This window comes from Etheostoma spectabile, chromosome 6, assembly GCF_008692095.1.
Source record: "Etheostoma spectabile isolate EspeVRDwgs_2016 chromosome 6, UIUC_Espe_1.0, whole genome shotgun sequence".
NCBI lineage: Eukaryota > Metazoa > Chordata > Actinopteri > Perciformes > Percidae > Etheostoma > Etheostoma spectabile.
Window position 1 is genome coordinate 2,792,709 of NC_045738.1, and position 27,950 is coordinate 2,820,658.

Below are 27,950 nucleotides of genomic sequence, written 5' to 3' on the forward strand. Positions count from 1 at the left end.
AAACTAATGACAAAAGGCACTACTCCAGGAGGACTTAGTGTTGCCGTCGTCAATGCATTTTTTTTTTATATGTGAGTGTGCACATATATAGGGGACATGCAGCTCGTCACACAAGTTTCCCCAACGTAAAGTGGGGAGAACAAGTGTTTGATGCAGTGCCGATTTTGCAGGTTTTCCTACTTAGAAAGCATGTAGAGGTCTGTAGTTTTTAATCAAAGGTACAATTCAACTGTGAGAGATGGAATCTAAGGTCATGGGGTCTTATAAGACAAAAATCGAGCTTTTTGATCTTAACTCCACTCGCCGTGTTTGGAAGAAGGAGGGTAAGTACAACCTGAAGAACACCATTCCAACAGTGAAGCATGGAGGTGGAAACATCATTCTTTGGGGATGCTTTTCTGCAAAGGGGACAGGACAACTGCACGGTCTTGAGGGGAGGACGGACAGGGCAATGTATTGCGAGATCTTGGCTAACCTCCTTCCCTCAGTAAGAGCACTGAAGATGGATTGTGGCTGGGTCTTCCAGCATGACAACGACCCAAAACACACAGCCAGGGCAACTAAGGAGTTTGAACGTATGATCTCTGTAATTGCAAACAAAGGTTTCTGTACCAAATATTATAATTTCTGCTTTTCTGATGTATCAAATACTTATGTCATGCAATAAAATGACAATTATTAAAAAAAAAAAAATCATACAAAGTGATTTTCCGGATTTTTGTTTTAGATTTCGTCTCTCACAGTTGAAGTGCACCTATAATAAAAATGACAGACCTCTACATGCTTTGTTAGTAGAAAAAACCTGCAAAATCAGCAGTGTATCAAATACTTGTTTTCCCTACTGTATATGCGCCAATAAAAGAAAATAAATACATGAATAAATTTAGATTTAAAATGCAATAATTGCAGGAAAACAGGTTGTTGACAAATCTCGAAGCTCAAGTCAAGTCTGAAGTCTTTTGGGTGGAGTGGCAAGTCAAGTCTGACGTCAGCTGTTTGTGTTTGTGCTAGTCGAGTGCGAGTCTCAGACTCAAGTCCCCATCTCTGACACAATTATACACTAGTCAAATAATAAGGATTAATTTACAAAAATGAATTTCATTAAGTTCAAGCACACAGTAATGTGTGCATATTTTGTGGATAATCTCTGTTGTATTCTATATCAATGTATCTCCTATTATTAACCCACATGTGTGCTTGATCACCTTACCTGCCACAGTATTGGTTCCATGTGATCAGCTGTGGTGGACAGGCAGACACTCAACACAATGGTGTGTGAGGCGGAGGTCAGGACGCTGGAGATGATGGCTTCCCGCATAGAGAACGGCAGCATGGTGTAAACCACAAACACAATGAACAGGAAGAATGACACCTGTGGAAAAAGAAACACACTTATGACACACCTGCAGAGGAAAGCAAGGAAAAAACATAATGAGAAAGAGAGTGAGAAAGATGGGTGCACAAGAAAAGAAAATAGACGGAAATAAAATCAGTGTCGACAGATCTGTGGGCAAAAAAGAACATGATCCCCAAGTCTGATCACCACCAACACTGCTTGCTAAAGTGAAGTTTATTTATGTACAGTTACATTAGTGGCATCAAAAAATAAACAATATATAAATGAGGCAGCCTTTGCGAGATAAATGATAAAGCTAAAAACTAAATTACAAAAGAGAAAAGGTAGAAGAATACATATGGTTTGGGCACTTAGACCTATTAAAGTGTTGGGCACTTAACAGTTGATCCATTTTAACATTTTTAGTGTCTTCGGCTTAACTAAGCTCCCTTGTTTCCAAGAAGCAGAAAATGGGACAATCTCTCAGACTTCCAACCTGACACCTCTAATGTAGCATGTAGAATGCTTTCCTTTTACCCAAGCTCCACACACATACAAATACATGCACCCCCTTCTTAAATATGCCTTTGGCTGCAGAGTTAAAAAAGCTCATCTGCTGTCGTGCATGGATAGAAAGAGGCTAGTGTTCTCACAGGCTGTAGCCAGGTCCCAGTTAACCTTTCTTGGATTATTTGCAAGGCCATTTGGAAAGCTTAGGGTATTAGGGTATGGGGCAGTGAGATGGAAAGAGGAAAGGAAAGCAAGAGAGAGAGAGAGAGCGCAACTGAAAAACAGTACCTCCTCTGTTTATGCTTGGGTGACTAAGATGGAGTTCTACACTCCTACTTTCTATGGTAGTGAATTTAAATAGTAGCAAATATAAAAGGGTCAGCTGTTTAAGCCTTTAAGACAATGCTTTATTCATGTTTGAGTTAAATATGTGTTCAAATGAGTTATACAGTTTGTCTTCTGCATTTGCAGACCTGCTGCTTCACTGCAGATAAAAGTAGGACATATTTACTAATTAGCCTATTCAGGATCATCTATGTAGCTCTTTCAATTGTCTTAATTTGTTAAACAATGGTGGACATAATAAAACAAAAAGGTCTTACAGTTAAATTACAAGCTTGATATTCTACAGTTCTTATAGATCTACTGTACAGTTGACACCATCTTTCAGCATGACAACGACCCAAAACACACAGCCAGGCATCTTAGGAGTGGCTCCGTAAGAAGCATCTCAAGGTCCTGGAGTGGCCTAGCCAGTCTCCAGACCTGAACCCAATCAAAAATCTTTGGAGGGGGCTGACAGTCTTGCCCAGCGACAGCCCTGAAACCTGAAGGATCTAGAGAAGGTTTGTATGAAGGAGTGAGCCAAAATCCCTGCTGCTGTGTGTGCAAACTACAGGAAACGTACCATCTCTGTAATTGCAAGCAAAGGTTTCTGTTCCAAATATTTGATACATTAGAAAAGCTTATGGCATGCATATATGAACACTGTAATGCTTAATTTTTCTAGGATGCCAGGGGTCCCTGCTTATGATTGTTTTTTTAAACAAAAAATATTTGAGCTGTATGTGAATGACCCTGCTCTTTCCTTTGCGCCTCGTGCCAGCTTTGCACCTGCAAGGACACTAAAGAACCAACTTAAGTTGGTGGCTTTCTTTATACTCTAATCCTATGTATAGTTAAAGCAGTTAGTCTGGTCTGAATGTTGGTCTGGTCTAAATACTTGCAGTTGCATACAGCAATCGACACTTGTAATATAATCTAATCTGTTTGACAGAGCTTTAGTTTGGCACAGTCTTATTTTATTCTTACATTGTCACAGTTCAGTAGTTCTAGCAACAGCAGTTTGGATCAAAATACAAATTTCTGAAGTGGTTGCAGGATCAGCATTAACAAACGGGCAAAAAAAGGGAGGATGACAAGTCAGTTATTTTTAGTGTGGCGTAAACAACAAAACTAAGACCAGCTGTGGAGAGGTATGTCAGGTCTCAAACAGAGGTGAGAAAACTAAACAGAGGTGACTCGTGGACAAGTAAGGAATGAATCCTGAGGGTGGTGTGAGACTGTGCAGGCACAGTAATGGTTGCAGTATTCCTGATTATTCCTGATTCCTAGTCAGAACAACCTTAAATTACAGTACTTGAGTGGCTGTGATGTTTTTTCAGTATGGCATGTGTACTAGAATGTTCGTCAGTTTTCTTCAGCCAGTTCTTTGTTTGACCATGTCAAATCCCTTCTAAACCAGAAATTCTGTAAAACACATCATCAATCTAAAATCGTTAAATATCTAGACTGAAGTGCAGAATCAGAACAGATGCAGAATGCACCAACTAAATATGCCACCAGTTAAAGGCTATAGGACTTAAACTGAAAGAATCTGGTAAACAATTCAGTGATTATAAACCCACAAACCAACATTTTTCTCCTCTGTGGAGGATTAAGAAAAGTGTTATTTATTCACCATGTCAGAATAATAATACAAAAGTATTAACATACTTCCTAATACAAGAGAGAACAGCTAATTGCTGACAAATGTCATCAAGCACAGCAACATAATTTGCTTAGACTCTACAAAGCCTTTTTCTAAATTAATGCTCTGAAATCCAATGCGGCTACTGAATCATGAAAGCACACCAACCAAGGATAATGGAGAGGCTGCCGGGGAAGAGAAACCTGCTGAGTTCCCGTGAATACATGATACGGCAATAAAACAGTGAGGGGCTACCTTCAGTATGGTTGAGGCAAGCACATAAGGACCGTCTCTCTGGCAATTAAGTAGACAATGCTTTTTGTGGTCCATCATGGTTCAGTCAACTCTGCTTCTACCCCATGAATCAATTCCTTGATAATGACACTGAGGAGGGTTCGTAAAACAAATTATAGAGATGGAGTGTTAGATTACATCAGGCTTTTAGTCTACCGTCTGTGCCAGAGATTAGTTTACAGGCTAGATTTACAATATGGAGGGAGTGTGAGTGTGAATTGTGTGTACATGAGAGCATGTGGTTTGTGTATGCGATTTAACCCTAAAAAAAAAAAAAAAAAAAAACTTTTAGCTATATTCACTAAGCAAAAACAGATTTATGATGAGCGAGAATTAAATGCAGTAGTTAAACATTCAGCCAACGTGCTAGATTTGTAATTTTCACCTTTCGTCTGGGCACACACACACACACAAAACAACACACACACACACACACACACACACACACACACACACACACACCTCAATATTGGAAAAATCATAATCATGATTGTTTTGGTCAATACTGAATAGTCACGTCACATTTTCACTCACTATGAAAACTACAAGCCTACTGTCGTTACTAAACATAGTACTAAAATATGAACAATAATGTTGCCCTCAGTGGGCTTATTTACTAGCTACCTAAGGAAAAATTTAGCACACAGACAGTACCTTAGGATAATGTTACTCATGTTGACTCATTTTACATACAGTTTAACAAAAAAACTAAATGCTGAGGGTACACTCCTATGTTTTTTCATGTTAGTTTTGAGCGGCAGGCCTATACACCCCCACTAAGCTGGAAAAAGTTTTAAACAGTAAGGGACTACAACATCTACTACAGCGGGGAGGCACAGGCAGAACGACAGCAGGGTTAGCCAACTAGTTAACTGACAATGGAGTTGGATTTGCCTTTTTTTGCTCACCAAACACTGCTGTGGTTTTTAAATTCAAGTGGATGCACACGGCTTGCCCCCCTGACTGCTGAGAGAATTTATGGCTTCGGGAAGGGCGGATGTGCGCATCGTTCAGAACACAAGACAAAATAAGAGTGTTCTTGCAAAACAGAACATGGCAAAATAATCGTTTTAATCGAGCCAAAATCAAAATGCAATTAATTGCACAGCCCATATACTGTATTGCTTGTTGTGTTTATTGTATTATTGTTTGTCTTTTTATATTTGCAGTTTCCTTCATTGCCTCTTAGATTTGTTATTGACTTATTTTATTGTAATCTACTTATTTATAATATTTAAATAAAACCCTTACATTTCTTACTTAATGTTTTTCATTAATGGAGCCTCCCAGCATAAGCTTTTCTCATGTTTCTTACTCATATAACCGACGTGACAGTAAACATCTTGAACCTTAAATCTCCTTGACTATTCCAACCTGGCAGGCCCGTTACTTCACTCCAACTCCCTTTCCACACATTCTCTGTCCTAATGAGGTTGGCTGTATAACCACAAAGGAGTGTGTGCCTGTGTCTGTGTCTGTGAATGTGTGCGACAGAGACAGGGAGGGATCCACAGTCACAGAGAGAAGGAAAGGAGGAGATGAGGCAAGGTCCTGACATCTCTCAGTGACGGGTAGTGGCTGGACCACACAGATAAGCCCATCTTCCCACTGTCAGCAAACACAGAGGGCTTTATGGGGAGAGGATAAGCATCCAATTGATTTCAGGTTTGAAAAATGGAAAGTTTACTGCATAGTTCTGGGAGAGGGGGGGATGGTGTGCACAACACTGCTGAGGGAATGTCTGGAGCCTCTGTACCATTTATTTAACCTGACAGTGTAGTGTACTGACATTGCAGTTTGTAATGTAAACAGCCCACTGTTTATATATGAGAGTGTCAACAGAAATAATATAGCTATTTTGACAGCTGACTTCATGCCACTGGATTAAAAGAAAACGTAAGAAGGACAGCTGGGAAATCCACTAGTTTTGTCTAAACAAAAAGCAAAAATGTATTGAAATATATCTGTACTGAAGTAGTTAAAGCTACACAAATCATGCCATTTACTGCAGTAAAAAAATCCAGTTAGCTTATTAGGATGCAATGGCTTTGTGGAAGAACAAGGAAGGGGGAGGGATACTTCCAACAGAATGGTGCTGCAGTAGAATTTGGGTTTGCTAGGTAGGAGAAAACTGTACAATGTCCACTATTTCTTTTCAGCCACAGTGTGTCACTCTAAACAGTACAGTAATAGCTTTTATGTAAAAAGCACTACAACTGTTTTGGCAATGGTGACTGACAACATAAAGATGTCCTAGAAGATTTGTAAAGAACGCACATTAGCCTGTCCAGGGTGGTAATCTTTAACAGTGTGTAACAGAGGAAAGAAAAAGAACAAGACGTAAGAAGAGCTCATTAAAGCAATGGTAGCACTATGCCTCCGCATCACACTACATATTACTGCCCTCATCTTCAGCTTCTTCTTAAAGGGTCTGTACTGGAAATACTAAAAAGAAAAACTTCCACACGGCTCACTATACATGAAATAACTGTTTTGTTTATGGCCACATGGTCAGTAATGTAAATGGCCTGTTCTTATATTGCTCTTTTCTAGACTTAACGTCTACTCAAAGTACTTTTACATAAACACCCACACACGTTTACACTCCAAAGGCACAGCATAGAGGACAACTCAGGGTTCAATGTCTTGCCCAAGGACACTTCGCCATGGAACTGCAGGGCCAGGGATCGAACCACCAACCTTCTAATTGGAAGGCGACCACTCTACCACTGAGCCACAGGAGACAAAAACGCCCAGATTACCTACCCCCCCGGAGTGTGACTTCATTCTCTGCTCTGGAGGACATCACTCCACTGTATCCGACATTGCAAATATTTGTTTGCTGCTATATTAATGTTGTGAATGCCAAGTACAGCCCCTTTGAAGACAAGTGTTAAATAGTGCCACACATGGTCTGCTACTCCAATCAGCAGATTTTAATTAAATAAAAAGCTTGTTACCCGTACATTGGTGTCATTTTAATGACTTGCTGCTCATGAATTGTTTTAAAGAAAATTTAAGTAAACTTTTTTTGGCATGTTTTCACCTTTATTGGACAGATGACAATGTAGAGGCAGCCTGAAAACTTTAACAGTGTATGACAAGCAACAAAGTTCTCTGAATCAAACCTGGGCTGTTAAGGGGACATGACATGTGCTGGAACCATTCAGCTACCAAGGAGCCAGGGACAATTTAACCTTTTAGAGTCACCTTTCTATACCACTTGAGAATCACTATACCAATTACAGTATAATCAACACTTCAACATGTATGGTTATGTTTACCCAACTGTAGCACTGTCTGTTATCATGGTGCTTCAGTGGTGATCCTCTTCCATATCATTGCCTTACCCTCTCATTATGGCTAGGCAACAGCTCCTCTTCCAACCAATTCTCTTCAGATTTATGACATTAGAACTTTCACTTGACACATTGAAGACATATGTTATTATATTTTTCAGGACAATTTAAACATATGTTATATTTTACTGCATACTGATGTGTTACAATTCAAAGAATGGAAGCGAGACACACACACACACACACACACACACACACACACACACACACACACACACACACACACACACACACACACACACAATTTGTGGAGGGATGCACTGAAATTTCTTTCACCAAAAACGTTACACACCCCGAAGATATTTTCGTTTTTGGGCCAAAACAGAAAATTCTTCCAAAGAAATTAAAAAAAAAGAAGTCATTTTCAGTTTTGAGGAGGGGAATGTACTGGGGACAAACACTTTTGCAAGATCTTGACATTGATCTTACGATCTTGAGTTTCATTTGCAAGATCTCCCAAATTTAACAAACAATAAGGCTAACCTTAGCTAGTTGCGCTAGCTAGCAACTAGCTAGTAGCACAATGATTACATCTCCTTGGTTGTCAAAATACAGCCATCGTTTATTTTGATAAGCATTACTAATTAATACATGCCAAAGTGAAGTGTTATAATAAACATTGACGTTGACAGTGGATGTCAATGACTGCAGGCTAACCTTTGTAGCCAGCTATTATCTAGCTAGTACCACGACATGATTACATCTTCTTGGTTGTCCAATCACATCCATCGTTTATTTAGATAAGCATGTAAACAATCAGGAACAACAAAAACACAATGTTTAACATTAGTGAATATTTTATACACTGAAAAAGCAAGTTCATGAGTTTGCCACGATTTATTAAGAATACTAACTATACACGAGAGAGAAGCTCATGAACGTGCATGTTGCTACCAGTTGCTACGACAAGACAAACTAGCGCTAGCTACTAAAGTTAGCCTGCTGTCATTGACATCAATAGTCAACAATGATCATTACAACACTTCACTTTGGAATGAATTAATTAGTAATGCTTATCAAAATAAACAATGGCTGTATTTAGACGACCAAGGAAATATGCTATGTTGCAATGTTGTGCTACTAGCTAGATACTAGCTAGCTAACACTACTAGCTAAGGTTAGCCTTATTGTTTGTTGGATTTGCGAGACCCTGCAAATTAAACTAAAAATATCACAAATAAAACCCGATATCTTGCAAAACAAAGTTGAGATCTCGCAAATGAAACTCAAAATATCACAAATAAAACTTGAGATCTCGCAAAAAAAAGTAAAGTTCTTGCAAAAGGTTTTATTTTTGTTTTTATCTTCAATTTTGTTTTTTTCTCCACGTCACCTCCGGGGCTCCGTTGTTTTCATTTCAGAGCATCACTTGATTTGTGTGCTTATGGGGACTATATCGTGACAGTCAGAAGTCCCTGTTATGGACCATGGAAATATCAATCTCAGGAACACAACAGAGCTAATTAAAAAAGATGAAAACATGCCATCACTGCTTTGACTAAAAAAGACATGCAGAAACTTTCACAGAAAAGTAATCATCATCTTAACAACATGATTTAAATTATCTTAAATGATCACTGCACAAATACTGAATGAGATTTACAACTAACACTGAATCAATAGCTGACTGGGGGTCAATAGAAAAAGATGCATGGTACTGAAAAATAATCCCTGTGCAGTGGTTGCAATAGGTCTTTTGGTAAGTATCTAAGTATCATTTCTTCATGCTCTTTGCCATGCAGAAACCCTACATATTGCTGCCAGTTTGGGACAAACCGTTCATTTGAAGAGCCCTTGATTGGCATCAAATGTTCAAATTATGTTTATTTTCAGGTTGATAATTGTATTTAGGAGGTTGTACCAGACTAGGTTTATGTCGTTTAATTTTCAGGAAAAAAAAAACATACTTTTGTACTGCACATTGCTGCAGCTCCTCTTTTCACCCTGTAGGTTGAGCTCTGTTTCAGCTACAGAGTGCGGCATCTCACTTCTTTTCCATCTTTGTTGGGAGTTGCACACACAGTAAGTACTGCTAGCTTGTCAGTTGCAGAGCATGAGGGAGTGCCATGCTAGCAGCTAGGCAAGCATTATAACGTGTGTTACAAAGTGACACACATTTGTCACAAAAGTGAAGGCTGGACAACAATCGAGCTGTTTGGAGCAGTTTGTGAACAATGTTTTCTCTGGAAGATGGTAAGATGGACTTTGGGCACTTTGTAAACACAACATATACAGTAGCTCTCACTTACACTACCATCATAACAACATCAACAAAAACTTGTGGTAAAAGTCTCTGTGTGTAATTATACCTCAACTTTTTTTTGTGGTTAGTCTCTTGCATAATAGCCCATTGCATAGCAAATACCACAAACAACATGAGCAGAAAATTTCATACATAATGTTTTAAGTACATTCCATGAAAAAGGTACACTACAACTTCCTAACTACAAACCATCACTGTATATCAGCCACACTGCACATGCTGGTATCTTAGCAACTTTTCTACAAGTCCTTCAGATATATACAACTATAGTCACTTATTTCTGTTATTTTTTTCCTTTTTGCTCATGTTAAATATGGAATTTTTTGTGGGAGAGAAAGAGGCCCTCCCTCTAATTATGGTTTCATTCCTCCACTTCTAATGGCTACTTACTTGCTGCAGCGCAGAAAGCATTTAATTAACTGACTTTTACTTTGCCACCCTCGGTTTCTTTTCTGGAGCAGACATTCACGTAGCAACTGCACAGCAACACCAGGTAGACCACTGATTCAAAGACTTGGTTATTAGTATAAGTGGCTGACAAGCAAATGCTCAGCATGCTCCAAGTCCAGGATTACAAGTGCAAGACATTAAACAGCAAAAAGGGCAATGTCTTAAAATCTGACTCTAGGTTAAGATCCAAAATGGTTAGTGGATTTTATTTGTTTGGATGTCCACATGTCAAAAACCAACTCATACACTGAATATGCAAAATAAACACGTGACCGATTAGGGTCCATGTAATTAATGTAAAAATAAAATGTTTACTGATTGTAGAACAGCTACTATATATTTTCATTATGTATAAATCTTCAGATTATTTTCTTAATTAATCGATTAATAGTTTGGTCTACTAAATATCTACATTGTTTAAAATGTCCATCACAATCCCATTGCCTAAGGAAATGTCTTGTATTGTTTCCCATCCGTTCAAACTATTTATTTACTATTATGTATGACAAAGCAGCAAAGCCTCACATTTGTAAAGCAGAACAAGCATTTTTCACTGATTAATTATCAAAGTAGTTATTATATTATGTTACTATAAAATTATACTATTCACTATTCCCTACATAAAACACATAATAGTTTACTCTAAACTAAGCAGTAAATTAAATTGTTATTAGCTAAATCATTTTGCGGCAACACTGACAGAAGTACAGTTAATTTAAAATTTAAAACTATTGTATTGTGGCAAGTTAGAATATCATACACAGACATTACTATTTTTTATTACACTGTTTAAGACACTTAAATAAAATTGTTGACCAACTACAGAACAGTATATTACTTTTTATATTATAGTATTATATTACTTCCGATTATTAAATTAAAATTAACACAATAACACAAATGACTAAACGACCCAAATGTTTGACACACGTCAGGGTTCTGGATCATCCTGTCTGGGTTCTAATTCACAATAGTGACAGTTTAATTTCACCTATTACACGGCTACTCCTACAGAGGTTACCCGCTGATGACGCCTGCGTCCTGCTCAGGACAGTTAACTTTACCGCTGATGAGCACTGCTCTCTGGCAGAAGCCAAGTCGCCCCGGTGAGAGAGCTAACCACGATGGAGTTAAGTGATGCTTTGTTTGCACTATTCCACTTATCTCTGTTAGCGATCACCGTTTTCCCCATCCTCTCGCTTCCGTTGTGAGCCACTGATCAGCGGTATGAGCTGTATGAGCTCTGGATGTGCAAAAATAGTGATTAAAAAACTATTTTATTTATTTCAAAATGGTCCGCCAGTGTCTATGATCAGAACTTCGCCCCTGGCAGCGGTCTGTTATACTTAGCAACGGTCTGTTACACAGAAAAAGCAGACAGTACCTGTGAGGTTATTCTGAAGAATATTCTAGACAATCTTTGTCATTGTCATCATCAATAACTCATCTGACATGTTCTGTCAGTTTCAAAAAAATACAAATCTCTAATTGACAAGATGTATCCACAGTGAATGGCAGCTAATTGGTAGATTGGCTTCAAATTAGGCTTTGATGGTTTATAGATCAGTCATATTTAGACTGCATTTTGTCAATTTAAAAATAATTTGGTAACTTAGTTAAAATAAGGGGACAGCCAACATATGGTATTGATTAGGAGGTCAGGACACAAAGCCATTGCTGCAGGGTTGTGCAGCGGGAACTCAAATGTCTCCTTTGTGTGACGTTCTATTTTGTTATTTAACTCCAATAAAGCACAAGTAGACTTTATTTTTCATAATTTTGGTTTTCCGTCAGATGGTTTATAGATCGTTTTTAGATTTCAACATTTCCGACCGCTCTTAAAGGCAGCTTCATTTTATGAAGAAAGAAAAGAGACAGAGGGACTGTGCTTTGTTTTTGCAGGGAACTGCCACGTGTTACACAAACTCCTGGGCAGTTCAGTGCTTGTGTTTTGTTGTTCACACTCGTTGCATTTCTCCAAAAAGGTAAATCTGTCTCAAATTTATTGCACGATTAAAGTAAAAACTAAAGAAAAAAATATTCAAAACCCAAAATTGAAAATCGAATACCTATCCAACGAACCAATATCTGAAAATTTGGATATATTTGCATCCAGCTCTAGTATTTACAAGATACTTGTAGGCTGTGCCCTGTCAGTCTGAACAATATAAAAACTTTAATTTTTAATATGGTGACTAGTGAAGCCTAAAAATCTCCATGCAGATTAATTGAATGATAAACTCATTTTCCTTCATCCTTGTCTATTGGCAGCACAGAGACATTATTCAAAGCTTTTTCAATAGTGACTGCATGAAGAGATGTGAGTCACATTCATTTTATTAAGACCTTAAGTAGGTTCTCTGGTCTTACTAGCGATAAATGAGATTAAAGTATACTGTGTATACTATATACTAAGGTGGAGCAATGTGAGAATATAATTGTGTAATTTCTTTAATCAGTAATATGACAGCAAGCCCCTAAAAACACAGACAGCAATGCCAGTCAACACTAATGCCTCTTCAGATAAGTGTTAATTAACATGGCTAAGATGCAGCCCTCAGAAAACAGTAATGACATAATGGCCTGACATTTCTAGTCATCATAAGAAAGGAATGGATGGACTGGCATGTGAATCATTGCATCTTTAGCTACCTCTTTGTGATAGATGCAGCCACACTAGTCATCGGTCTTGCCAAGTTCTGTTGAATGAGTACAGCTTTCAAGTGATGAAGACCTAATGTACTGTGCTGCTTTCAATGAGCCTTGTTGCAAGACGCATATAGCTGTAGCAATTAGGTTGCTACGGTTTGTTGTCTGTAGCAACAGAATGTAATAAATACATGGCAAATAGGTATATAGTCCTAGGGGTAAGCAAGGAATACACTGTGTATTTATGTGTTAAAAGTTGTGCTGACTGCACCAGTGTGACTGATATATGATCAGGTTTTGGCTAGTTTCTAATCAAACAGTGATATTATTCCATGTGGTTGCATTCATGCCAGGGAGGTACAACTACTGGCCCTTTTTTCATTAAACTTGGTGGAAGGGTGTACCATGGGCCACGTATGAAACCATTACATTTGAGAGGATCAGAATCACAGCAGACTGATCTCATGAAATGGTGCATGTAGGACACGCCAATTCGTGTGCCATTATTGGCATGTTGTCAAGACGCATACTCTCTTTTTAGCATGTTCATCAACGCCGTTTGGCCTCCATTGACTTACATTACCTTACAATAGAATGTGAATTGACTCTGTAGCGTAAAAACACTGGACCTTCAACCAGGAGACCGGGGATCATGTCCCGCGTGTCACGTTTCCTAAACTCAACCATCGCTTTCTTCTCGCAATAAGACGGAAAGTAGTGATAACACGGAAAGTGGCGATAACGCAGCATGTGGTGTGTATGTTTATGTCTGCTGTATATAGCGTAGACATACACACAGATAGCTCAAAATACATACAGATAACACGCCACTTGTTAAAGAAAGTTGGCATGTATGTTTACGCAAAGTCATAATGTCATGTTGACAGGGCAGACACACAAATTAGTTTTCACTTTCGTTACTGTGAGACAGGGCATTGGGGGGCATTTATGTGGTTTCAGAATAATGGGAAATGAGTTCCCGACTGGAAAAATTCACACTGCATTAACATTGTGAGATAAGGCATGCCTTGTCAGAGGTCTGCGTTCTCCGAGTGCCCTTTTAGTGTTGACATACTGGTATGTAATCAGCTTCCAGTCACATGCTGTAGTAGTCATCAAGTCAAATGCTGTACTTTAAATTCAGCTCTTCTATCAGAAAGCATGAAAAAACATAAGAATTACCGCCTTGCGGCTTTGTGCCTCTGCCAACCAGTAAAGTTGCAGTTTACATTCATGTCTGTCCAGACTCATATTGTCTGTAATTAAGACGGGATTGATTGTAAAGTGTTAAGTGCATTTTGGGGCAAAATGTGGATGCCTCACACAAATCTTCGACCCAACAGCAGCACAGAAAATCTTTACAAATTGCCACAGTGTCAAGGTGGGCACCCAAGACTAGTGTGACCAATTCAGTATCAGATCAAATGTGAAACATGGACACAATCTGCCCTTCTGTTCCTGAGTTATGGCGTTGAACAATGGCCGGTAAACAGTTTTTGCAGAACATAATGTTACAGTGAAGTTGACTTTTGACCTTTTGGATATAAAATGTCATCACTTCCATCATTTGATTCTATTATAAATTTGTGTAAAATGTTGTCATAATTAGTGAATACGAGAATACCATATAGTTATGGCCAAAAACTTGTTTTGTGAAGTCATACCGTATACATATGGGGAACTATTCTCCACAGAAGGTGAAGCACTGCTACTTGGGCGGAGCGATTAGCGCAACACTTGAAAAGCATTGTTGTTACTCGATGCTCCACACCACGGGGCTTCACAGGTGCTGCGAGTAAATCACTCCACCCAAGTGGCACAAGTAGCAGTGATTTGACGTTTGAGGAGAATTGTTCCCAGTATGTACTGTATATGGTTAGAAGATGGCTGTGTCTCATGTGACCTCAACATTTGTACACACTGTGACATGTAATGTAAACAACACGTAAATAGGAAAATGTTGGCGTTATTTTGTCACTTATTGGGAGCAGTAGGCTAGTTGGAGCCAGTTACCTCCAGGATTTGTTGTAAGCTAGGCTAGCGGTGGGTGCGTCAGACAGAGTTACAACACGCATAGAGATGAGAAGGGTGTGTATGGACTTGTCTACCTCTGGGGGATACAGTGAGTAAGCTAAAGTCCCAATAAAGTGGCGTGTTCCTTTAAGTAGTTAAACCTCTCCTAAAACTGTTAAATAAAAACAGTAGAAAAAACAAATCACAGAATGTGCCACCTGGTACGCCACAATAGATACATACATTGTATTTACTATTGCATCTTACCTGATCCCACGGACAGATGATCCCGCCAGAAAACATAAAAAGGTAACCCATGGTAACCAAGCAGGCCCAGATAACCAGGGAAAAAATGCGTAGAAGCTTCTTGAAGATGGACTCAATGCAGACAAGTACAAAAACAGCCAGGAAGATAGCCAGCGCCGTGGGCACCGTGATTACAAAGGCCACGTGATCCTCAATGTTCTGAAAAAGGACAAAATAATACAATTAAGACCACAAGAGAGAGACAGTAAAACACGTTAGACAATTTAAGAGAGAAAGGAATTATATGTTGCTAATTTATTAGACAAAGGAGGAATGATTATTAAGAGGGAAAACTAGGTTAGCTTGAGATATAGAAGCACATTTATTTCTCAAGAGGGGCAACTGCCTGTGTTATAAAAAGCCACTCCTCTGGCCCTGTCTTTCCTCTTTAGTGTCCTAAAAATACAAATAACCAAAGCAAACATGACTCACCCAGAAAAGCAGATTATAACAGCTTCTCTCCCAATTTTTCACTTTTGTTTTTATCACAACAAGGTGTCACTACTAATACCCCTTTTACACCTATATGGCTCAATCAGAGTTATACCCAGGTTGACTGTGTGTTTGAATGGAGTAACCCCCCTCAATCTACTTGGCTTCGTGACCCAGGTAGCGAGGGTTGATTTCAATGTGCTGGGGCGAGACAAATTACTTGAGTGGTTGGAAATGACAGTGGGGCCGTTGTAGAAGGTTGCAGCACACTTTGGGAAAAACAACAACATAAATTTTGTCTCACTGTGCTTTACGCTGGGTTTTTACCATAGACTGTATAACACTAGGATTTTCAAAGGCAGCATTAGCAACAGCAGAACAGAGAGGTTCAATTCATTTCCTAATAGTCTGCTGGCAGAGGGTGCCCAAATGTACACTAGTCTGCCTTTTGCATTGCGATAGCGGAGTTTTGAAACCCTACATTAGAAATAAGTTGTTTTATTTTCTTGGCCACTCTTACCCCTCTCTCTGGCATGAGACACCCCTTCGCAGACAGTTCAGTGAGGGTAAATTACTTTTAAAACAGATTAGACATTCGTGTAATCTGTCACAAAAAGTTAAGATTTTATTTCCATAATTTAAACTTTCAAAATAACAAAACAAAAAATTGGCGTTTGCAAAAGTTTGGGCACCCTGCAGAGTTAATTCCTTGTACTGCCCCCTTTGGCAAGTATCACAGCTTGGAAACACTTCTTGATACCAGCCAAGAGTCGTTCAATTCTCGTTTGAGGTACTGTATCTTCGCCCATTCTTCCTTACAAAAGTCTTCCAGTTCTTTGAGATTTCTGGGCTGTCTGTCACGCACTGCTCTTTTAACATCTATCCATAGATTTTCAATTATGTTGAGGTCAGGAGATTGTGAAGGCCATGGCAAAACCTTCAGTTTACGCCTCTTGATATAATCAACGGTGGATTTTGAGGTGTGTTTAGGACCATTATCCATTTGTAGAAGCCATTCTCTCTTTAACTTCAGCTTTTTCACAGATGGCATCAAGTTGGCGTCCAAAATTTGCTGACATTTTATTTAATCTAGTTTTCCTTCTACTCGTGAAATGTTCCTTGTTCCACTGGCTGCAATACAACCCCAAAGCATGATTGATCACCCCCATGCTTAACAGTTGGATAGAGGTTCTTTTCATTAAATTCTGTGTCCTTTCTTCTCCAAACATATCTTTGCTCATTCCGGCCAAAAAGTTATATTTTAACCTCACCGGTCCACAGAACTTGGTTCCACAATGCATCAGGCTTGTCTATATGTTCATTTGCAAACTTCAAACGCTGATTTTTGTGGTGAGGACGTAGGCAAGGGTTTTATTCTGATGACTCTTCCATGAAGACCATGTTTGTACAACTATCTCTTTATAGTGGAATGGTGTACCACAACTCCAGTGTCTGCCAGGTCTTTCTGGATGGATCGTGCAGTCAAACGTGGGTTCTGACTTGCTTTTCCCACAATCCTGCGAGCTGTTCTGTCTGATATTTTTCTTGGTCTTCCAGATATTGCTTTAACTTCCACAGTTCCTGATGACTACCATTTCTTGTTTCCATTCAAAACAGAGGATATTGGCATCTGAAAACGCTTTGCCATGTTCTCATAGCCTTCTCCTGCTTTGTAAGAGTCAACTATTTTCAGTTTCAGTTTTCTGGAAAACTGCTTAGAAGAACCCATGGTGCTGATTGTTGGGGCTAGGTCAGATGAGTCTGGGCATTTAAAACCTTAAGATTGACATCACTTGGTCTTTCCAGACGTTGATTGAGAACAATCCATGACACTGTCAGGTCTCAGCTTTCCAAAAGGGAGCGGTGCATGCTATAAACTCTGCAGGATGCCCAAACTTTTGCACATTCCATTTTTTTGTTTTCTGTTATTTTGAAAGTGTAAATGATGGAAATAAAATCGAACTTTTTGTGACATATTATACGAATGTCTAATCTGTCATTTAAGGCCTTTTGGAGATTTTTTCCATCTTTTCTTGGCTTCTTTATGCACATTAATCAAAATCTTTACCTGGGGTGCCCAAACTTTTGAGCCCCACTGTAACTGAGTAACTAGCTACATGGCAGTAAACTATGTCATCTTGGCAGCCAATGTAGTCAAATCTTCACCAATTCAGTTTTTACTCTTTTGCAGTAGCTCCAGCTTCAACTATTGAAACACCGGAGATTCCAGGAAGCGCACTGGCCAATCAGAGCAGACTAGGCTTTTTCGGTAGGCGGGCTTAAACAGACAGGCGCTCCTACAGAGCGTCACATACAGTGGGTGAATAGAGGTGCAGCAGCCCAGGGCAGTATGAAAAAAGTAAAGTGTTTAACATTAAAAGCATGTAAACATGTTCTAGTACAAACACAAAATATTAGTAAAAATAATAATCCTGAAAATGCTATATAATAGTTGCCCTTTAAAAATGTCTTTCAAATGGCTGTGCTAGATAATTGTTGCTAAAGGTCGTCTTTAAACATTAAGCTTTGTATGTGTAGCACAGCCCTATAGATTGTTTTGCCTGTAAACTTATTAAAAAAAAAAAAAAAAAACATACCACCCATTCCATTATCGCACATTACCTCTATGAGCAAGGTATTTATTTACCTACAGAGCACAATTTGGCACAGCTCCTATATGTCTGAATTACAGTAAACTGGCTTATCTCCACAGAGTAATATTTTGGTGGGGATAGAATACAGAAAAAGGTAAAAAAAAGTAAAAGAAAACATATTGAAATGATAAGCTAAATTATCTATGTATTCAGTTATAATTTAGACTAATCACTTTTTGAACTCCATATATAGTGTATTGTTATTTGTAAAATATTTCCATCTTTACCCTTTAGAATGGTACTTCAGAATGGTTTTACCCAGATATAATAGTCTGTATCTTTTTTTAATAGAGCCCGAAATATAAAGACATGTAATATATATGAAGAATCCCACTCTCATAAAATCTGATCATAACAAATGACTGAGTAACACATTGTGTAAAATTATCAAGTATAGACTTTACTTTACTATGGTATGGTCAAACACATTAGGTTAAAAAAATATTTCAATATAGCTAAATATACAGCCAGGGAATATCATCCTCTTTTCAATACATAATTATAAAAGTGGAAAAACGTTTACATTGAGAGAACATCCTATGCAGTTGGGAAAAACACTAAAAAGCCCCCAGTCTTAACTAGTACCAAAGTGAAAGCCAGATATATAATTGATTTGCTGCTGCCACTTAGATCTGAAAGTTCTAATACAAATTTCAGGAGTTTCTTTAAAGTGGATGTGGGAGAATAGCACGGTGAAATGACTCGTTTGTGCTGCCTGCCTTTGCCAGGTATTATTCAATCATTGCTTTTCCAGTAATGTGACAGGGGCTAGAAGAGGGTCAGCATATGTTGACATATGTGTCACATCCCTACTGGCACATTTGGCTGTGTACATTAGCAAACTTCAACAACAAATAGCTTTGTGCCATACTGATATTGGGTGAATGATGACTCTAAGTTCAGTTAGGAATTTGCTGAATCTTGTTCACTAAAGAGCCACGCTGTATTCCTATCCATAACTTGATAGCTTTGTTCATTCTCACATTCATTCATAATTTACATTTTTTAAAGATCAACTACGAAATTACACTGTATAATACAAATGGATTGTTTTCAAAACCTCCTTTAAACTATGTCATGCACGCTGTCATATTAAATGGAACAATATGTTTTTATTCATTGCAGTCACTGATCACTAAAACAAATTCTTATTCATTCCATCGTTGTTTTCAGAAGCAGTCTAACCATCAAAATGTTTTTTGCCGTCTTTCTCACAGTGCTCTTTGCATTTGTCCTCCTCTCCATCTCTGTTGTCTTTCTTTACCCCCCTACCCCCACCTTCCCTCAGTCTCTTTCTCATGCTTACAGTCAATGCACTGGGACAGAAGAGGATATGTGTGGCTGCAGAGAGGCGCAGAGAGTTTGTCTCGCCCAGAGCAGAGCTCCAAAACAGCATAGGATTTAGGTCAGCCAGCAGGGAGGGATGAAAGGATACAAATAATAGAGAGACAGAAATATGAGGAGGTGAGAGATGACACACACACGAAAATGTAGAGAAATAGGGGATGATGGAGGGGAAAAAATAAGGAAGCAGCAAACGCCATGCCTGTCCAGCAAAGAAATAGAGCAAAAAGACAAGCAGATGTAGGAAAGAGACTGAGCAGGCATTTACGCATTTTAAGATGTCTTATGTTTTTAGTCCACAAAAATATTGCAGCATTATATTCTTGGTGTCTGACTGATGGGTACAAATTTCCCTAAAACTAGGTAATCAAAAGAACTTTACAGTTTTGGAGCGCCTATGTTTTTTTAAACGCTACATACACTAAATGCTTTAGCTGCTGGTTAACTTCACTCTCACATGTTACTACAGATTTGACACAAATACTGCCAGCCAGATCAAATAAGTAAAAGTATAAATTAGGTAATTGACTGGCACAAACACCAGTTGTGGCTAAGGTCAGGGGCGCAGCTACCCAGTGTCAGGGGGATATGCAGCAAACAATTTAGCCCCCCCCCCCCCAAAAAAAACATAGGCGTACCCCACACACGCACGCAAAAATAGTAGTACTTGCATTTTTATTTAAAAACTCAAACATTTACTTTATGAACTGAAAACATGTCTCAAGGGTTTGCTTTACTTTGAATCACTGCACTAACATGTAGTTGCATAACCATTCTTTTTGAGAACTGTTTCACAACTGTGTTGCATGGAGTCGATCAACTTCTGGCACCTGTGAGGTATTCCAGCTCAGGACGATATATATATATATATATATATATATATATATGTGTGTGTGTGTGTGTGTGTGTGTTTTTTTGTTTTTTCCTTAAACCATCGCGCCCCCATGGTGCGCCCCTATGGCCACATATAGCGCATACCCTCTTTTTGCGCCAATGGCTAAGATAATGAATCAAAATACTGATGAAAGATGAATTACCACATAGATATAGCAATCTACATAATGAAATCACTATTATGACAATTAAAGCAGTGTGTAGGAGGTTATTAAAACGCAATTAGCTATCAGAAAAGATTGAATGTAGTAAATGCATCGGCTGGCTTTCCAACCACTGATGTTACTAACCTTACCATGTGTTGGTTGTATGTTACAGTGCATGAAAACAACTTCACCATATAAAACTTTTAATTCTGTTTACATTCGGTTTTAGTTCTAGTGATTTTCTGGATGCCATGTTTGTGTGTGTGTGTGTCAGTGCTCTCTCTGTCTCTTTTAGTGCTTTTTGGACTAATCCCTTCTTAAAAGCAGACTCAGCAGAGGCAGGGAATACGAGAGGCACTCTCCTAATGCAAAAATGTTTTAAGCTATAATAAGGTTATGTTGGTATAACTTCTCAAATCAATCATTATATTGTGTTGTATTGGTATGTTCTAAAAATTATTTTTTCTGATGCATATCATTTAAGTTCGGAATGATTTTATTTTACAGAGTGCCTAGATTTCATGGCATTGAATAGTTCATAGAGCAAAGAAAACCCGGTCAAAATAGTGACAAGAGGGAAACAGATATCCTTTCTGTAGTTCGGTCAACCATGAGCTCAGACAATAACCAAGCCCCTTATTGCCCCTTCACCTTAAGCTCACCCTTCTCCTCAAAAAAGTGCTGCAACGAGTATCACATGCTGTGAGAGTGTGCATGCATATAGATGTTGCACAAACACGCTTTTATGTCTGTGCACGTCTGTACGTATGTATGTATGAGTCTATGAGAGAGGAGCTCATGTATTCTCATGTATATGTTTGACAGGTTGACATTGTGTGTGTGTGTGTGTGTGTGTGTGTGTACACGATTGGCAAGTTACTTTGCGTGACCCCATTTCTATGCATGACTAAAGAAAATACGAGAGTTTACATGTGTACACACATGTGCCTAGATGTGCCTGTACAGAATGTTTACAGAGATTACTACAGATTGGAATTTCCTGCACATAATGCCATCCAACGATTTGTATGGTCTCAGTTATTTGTTTATTTGTACTTTTTTAAGTTGCATAATGCTTCGGTGTGTATGTTTCTACATGTTTTAAAAGAAAAGCTTACCAGTCCTGAAGCAAAGAACACAGTCAGCAGAGCCAGGCAGGCTCCCATCACTATGAGCAGCAGAAACACAATCAAAGGATGCTGCTGGCTCATACAGTAGTAGGACTCATACAGCCAATCCGGGGACCTGTTCCTCCTCTCCTGACCTCTTCCTCCTCCTTTATCCCCTTCACCAGACTCCCCTGACCGGTCCAGGAGATACGGCTTCCTCCTTATTGCCTCTTGCCACATGGATCTTGGAGCCGAGAAGGAGGAAGAGGAGGGAGGGAAACTAGAAGAGACAGAAGAGGTGGTCACTGCTGAGGTATTATTAGTTTCCACCACCGATGAGGAGCAGTTGCTCTGTTCTGCTCTCCTGCTGTTGTTTCTGTTGGGGACTCTGGTGTGAGACCTCCTGATCTCCAGCGTATCCTTTGGTTCTTCCTCCACCTCCTGTCTTAAGTCCCTCAGGCGGAGACAACTAAAAGCTGAGGCTGAGTCAGAGGCAGTGTGCGCTGGCCGGAGAGGTGGCAAGAACGCACCGAGCGTAGAGCGCAGCATCCTCCTTTTTCTCCTCCTGCCAACATGTTGGAGCATGAAATGAAGGGGAGCACAGAGTGTGAGTTCTTTAGAGTGAGAGAGAAAAGTGGGAGGGAAGTGAAGGGAAAGGGGAGGGAGAGAGGGCTAAGGGGGAGGGGACTAACAAAAAGAAGGTGCAGCAGCAGGGTGAAGTAAATGAGAGAGAGAGGGAGAAAGAAAAATAGGACAGATTACGCCACTGACATTTATGCAGTATGCATTATGTAGTATTACTGCAATGTCATGATTTTTTACAAAGAAACTGGGTAACAATACCAATTCAGCTCAATCCCAGAGTAATATTTCAATGCTGAATAATGGAGGTGATGTTTTTGCTCTGATTATCAGAACTGAGATAACCCACACCATGACAGTCATCCATTTCCCCCCTCCTGCTTTCTCTCCATAAAGTCAGAATCATTGACCAGTCGAGTTCCCTTTATAAAAAAAAAGAAAAAAAGAAAATCAACTTAAGAAAAAGGTAAACTAAGTCCAATCAAACTAACTACTTGATTTTGCTGGCTTAACAAAAGTGGTTTCCAACAGAAGACTCTTAGCTTTATTTGTCATTAAATAAGGAGCTCATCGAGCAGGGCTAAAAATAAGAAATAACAGTGGATAAACCTGCATGCACACACGACATACGCTCAAATACTTTATGCACACACATGCAATGACACAAACGCAGACTCTACACACACAGGGGCCAGCCAAAACATGATGAAAGTGGTGCTGGCCAAAGTGTTGCCTTTTATAAAGATGAATAAATAATGACTTCCAGATTCCTCTATTCCCCTCACAACATGAATTAACTAATTTGAGTAGCTCTGTCAGTAGGGAGTTGGGTTGGAAACCAGAGGGTCGCCGGTCCACCATACGGACCAAAGTATGGTGGTGGACTGGTAGCTGGAGAGGTACCCGTTCACCTCCTGGGCACTGCCAAGGTGCTCTTGAGCAAGGCACCGAACCCCCTGCTTGGGGCGCCTTTCCATGGGCAGCCCCCTCACTCTGATGTCTCTCCATTTAGTATGTTTAATATGTATGGGTACTGAGCATGTGTGTGTAATTCAGGCCTGTGTGTAATGGGTGTAATAACAACAAAGTGAAAACATTGTAATTTTTACATTGTATTTTTATTTTATTATTTAAAGGCTTGTTCTGTGGACAGTCAATTACAAGCTGTTGAGAGGCTGAGCATGTCAATGCAGTTTTCTACTGCAACATACCCTAACACCACCTGGCTGCACCTTTCCTATTGAATATGTTGAAAGTCAAATTATTTACTACGGAGCCCCAGAGGTAACATGTAGGGGAAAAAACCTGTACTGGGGACAAACACTAAACTCAAGATCTTGAGTTTGAAAATTTAAGATCTCAAGTTTGAAAGTCGAGATCTGAAGTTTAGTGGTTGTCCCCAGTAGGCTACATGTTTTTTTGTTTTGCTTTTTTCTTCTTTTTTTCCCTCCATGAAAGTTGAGATCTCAAGTTTAAAAGTCCAAGGGGGAGAAAAAGAAAAACTAACTTAAGTTAGTTATACTAACTATTAGCTATACTAAAAATATAGCCGCAAGCGGCAATTTGTGGGTTCAAACGTTTTTCTCAATAGCGACTTTTTTATTTTCAATTTGGTGTGATATGTAGCTCAGTCCAGCTCACGGCAATTTGAGAAAAGCAGCTCAAAACACAACACAAAAACAATTGCCAATAATAAAGCCGCAAGTTGCGATTCCAAGCTCAAACCTTGATTTGCATCATTCTACGTCCAGATATTGTGCATTTAAAGCACCCACTAGTTGTCAACTTCAATGAGACTTGCAGTGTGTGTGTGACTTCATTATGTAGTTATTTCCTGGACGTTTTGTGTTGATTGGACAAACATTTAGTCACTTATAGCCTGATTTGCTCTATTTCCTAGTCCTCTATTTGGACTATGGTTACCTGTTATCCAGCATACTATCAAATCTACTAGGCAAAGGGCTGGATGTAACATTGTTGTCACATACACAAAAACATATTCACTTACAAAAATAAAGCCCAACATATAGGCTTTATAGCGTTAAACAAAACTGAGACTGGCACACTAGGCATTACTTGAAATTGAGACAACACCAAGCTAGATACCAAACAATCCAACCTAGGGAAAGGGCCAGCAACTAAATACGTTGGAAGCAATCTTATGACAAACTTCACAAGCTAGCACTCCGACCATAGACTGTATAAATAAACAAAGACTCCCATCACAGATTGATAATAATGCGTTTACTAGCCACTAACTAAACCACAGAATCCAATGTCCCTCTCTACAAACCCTGAAGCTAGCTGATGTTTGCCGTCTCAGAGCACATTGTTGATGCAGAAAAAAGCTGCTAGTTCCATAGTAAAAATCTGCCATCTCTGCACTAGCCTAAAGTAAACGGTAAAACTCTTGAATCCTCTGTGCATCCAACTCTCCTTTGTGTGGCTAAAAAGCAATCCCATTGGATTAATTCGTCCAATTTCATTTATCTGCCTTTATTTTCTTAAACAAACAGGACCATAACCCTGTTTTTTTATTTTCTTTAAATGCACACGATATATAAGCAGTCTATTTCTTAAAATGTAAAAATTGGCTGCGCATGCCCCGCCCCCCCCCCACACACACACACACACACACACGTCACTCCTCCCCACTCCACCCCAAACGATCCTGAACTGAAGGTGGAGCCTGAAACTCATTGTCCTCCATGTGGTGGTAGTCAAATGCTACAGGCCTGTCCCTCACAGGCTCTAACCCGTGCCATTAAAATTACTAACTTTTGTGTGTATATAATATGCTGCAGCCGTTGCCAAGATACCTTCACAGGTCCTACCAAGCCAGTGACGTCATCGATATTGTCAGCGTTTTAATACTAACAAACGCAATTTTTGTGTTGCTTAAAAAATGCTATATTGATTTGTTTAATTCAAATTTTTTGTGTAATTTATTTTTAATTATCATAACCAACAAGTTACCAACATTTATTCTTTCAGTTCAATTGATCTTTAAGTTTTATTTGCTAGTTGTTTTTTTTACTAAACTAGCATTTTAGTTAGCAATAATTAGCCTGTGTCTACGTTATCTCCTTACATATACCTACGCTCTCCATCTCTGCAAGATTGGAAATGATTGAGATTGCTCTTGGCACAGCAACCAGAAGGCTTGCAACTTTCAGACAGGTTGCTCACTTCACATCTACATCTTCAAGCACAGTTGGATGCTGCACTCACCGGAAAAATGCTTGTAATGGCCTTCACTGGTCTCCGTCCAGAGCAACGGGTAACTACTTACAAAACATTAAAAAATAATAATAATTGGGCACTATCTTGAAATTATTTTGGATCAAAAGAAGAGTTGACGAGTGACGCGTGAGGTTCTGCAGTACTAAAATAACTAGAAGTGAAACAAGATTTCGGCCAAATTTCGGTACCTGAGAGAAAGCGCCAGCTTCTTTCTCTTCTGCATTTTTCACAGAGAGAGGGGTCACTGCAATATAATATAATATAATATAATATAATATAATATAATATAATAGGGGCCAGACAAATAATGGTTCTACAAAGGAACAATGCAGATACTGTCCTGATCGTGGAACAACAGACCAGATCTCTAGCAAGGATCCTGGAGGGAACCTGGGGAGTATGCCCAACCGGTATATATGTGTTTTGTCGATCTGGAGAAGGCGTATGACTGGGTCCACTCGGGAGACAATGTGTGTGTATGGGGTGAGGGGGTTCCTTCTCAGGGCCATCCAATCTCTGTATGACCAAAGCGAGAGCTGTGTCCGGGTTCTCGGCAGTAAGTCGGATTTGTTCCAGGTGAGGGTCGGCCTCCGCCAGGGCTGCGCTTTGTGACCAATCCTGTTTGTAGTATTTATGGACAGGATATTGAGGCGTAGTCAGGGTGGGTAGGGGTTGCAGTTTGGTGGGCTGGGGATCTCATCGCTGCTTTTTGCAGATGATGTGGTCCTGATGGCATCATCGGCCTGTGACCTTCAGCACTCACTGGATCAGTTTGCAGCCGAGTGTGATCCGGTTGGGATGAGGATCAGCGCCTCTAAATCTGAGGCCATGGATCTCAGCAGGAAACCGATGGAGTGCTTTCTTCAGGTAGGAAATCTACCGGTCAGTTTTCGTTCCTACCCTCACTTATGGTCATAAAGGCTGGGTCATGACCGTGACGAGATCCAGGGTACAAGCGGCCTAAATGGGTTTCCACAGGAGGGTGGCTGACATCTCTATTAGAGATAGGGTGAGAAGTACAGTCATCTGTGTGGAGCGCTGAGTAGAGCCGCTGCTCCTTCTAGTCAAAAGGTGGTTCGGGCATCTCGTGAGGATGGCTCCTGGGCTCCTCCTAGGGAGGTGTTCCAGGCACGTCCAGCCGGCAGGAAGCCTCGGGGAACACCCAGGGCTAGGTGGAGGGATTAAATCTCCAACCTGGCCTGGGAACGCCTCGGGATCCCCCAGTCGGAGTTGGTTAACGTGGGTAAAGGGAAGTTTGGGGTCCCCTGCTGGAGCTGCTGCCCCCGCGACGCAAAACCGGATAAGCGGCTGAAGATGGATGGATGGATATTATAATAGCCAGATCGCTGTGTAATTAATGTTTACTTCCGAGACAGACAGGTGTTTTCTCTATTTCCCTATTGACTGACAGGCACAAGACAAAAGCATTCATATGCCCTGGTGACTGACTGACAGGCTAAGGTTGTAGGACAAGCCAAGGAAACTGTATATCTATCTCCATACACACATACTAAAATAAAAGTGAATGTGTAAGAAATTAAGTTTTTTTTAAATTGCTGTAGGGACGAGTTTGAGAGGAGAGACGGACACCGCAGTTGTTAGGTTAGTTACAATACAAGAGAAAAGCCATCCTAGTTTTGTGGCAAAACCTTTCAGTGCTCAGTTTTTATTTTTTGACTTTTGATTGAATAAAAGATTATCTTTCCAGTCATATTTCATGATTTAAGTTTTCTTTAAAATAGTGTTAAAATCTTGCCTCGAGTGTCACACCCCCTAATCAAAACACATACATGTTAAGTGAACCATTAACGATGCCAATCTGCACACATTGCATAAGGATTTTTTATGTGCCACTTATCCAAGAGAATTTCAGTTGTACCAACAGACAGGCTTGCCCAGGAAGCTGTTCACCCATTGGAAAAAATATTGTCCCACTGCAAATAAAAACAGGTGCCCAGCAACACACAAAGAGAGAAACTCTTGGGAACGGCCCAGGTAAAAAAAAACTGAACCGGTCGGTCCGCTAGTCACAGTTCGGGACACGTATGTATTGTTTGGTTAATTTTAGTGGCGTAGTAAAACCGCAGCTGGTAAAAACGGGGTCCAGCGTGCAGGTGTCATTCAGCCTTCCTGATTCTAAACTGTACTTTACTTGCAGAGGAACAGAACAGTGCTGTTAACAAAACAGTGTACAGTGTGTGTTTGGGTTTTGTTACACTTAAGGCGTTTTATTTTTGTTGTAAAACAATGGCACTTTTTCTTTTGATAAAAAAATCCATTCATATTCCTTTCATTGTATTTAAAATACTGCACTTTAATTTTAAGTGTAAAAACTTATATTTCCATTAGGAACTGACATGTTACAGGCTATCTTTCATACGCTGCATTGCTCTAGTC

General features: G+C 39.6%; 1 protein-coding gene across 2 annotated transcripts in view; it reads right to left on the bottom strand.

Annotated features, from left to right (window-relative positions):
* Nucleotides 1-22,411, bottom strand: part of adcy2a (adenylate cyclase 2a) — a 77,381-nt gene extending 54,970 nt beyond the window's left edge. For both annotated transcript variants that reach the window (XM_032517725.1, XM_032517724.1), the window contains exons 1-3: nt 21,738-22,411; nt 15,111-15,308; nt 1,211-1,372 (exon numbers count right to left, since the gene is read on the bottom strand). In XM_032517725.1, the coding sequence (XP_032373616.1) occupies nt 1,211-1,372; nt 15,111-15,308; nt 21,738-22,313 (936 nt within the window). In that variant the 5' untranslated portion in view covers nt 22,314-22,411. The remainder of the gene's footprint in view (nt 1-1,210; nt 1,373-15,110; nt 15,309-21,737) is intronic.
* Nucleotides 22,412-27,950: the final 5,539 nt, after the last annotated feature.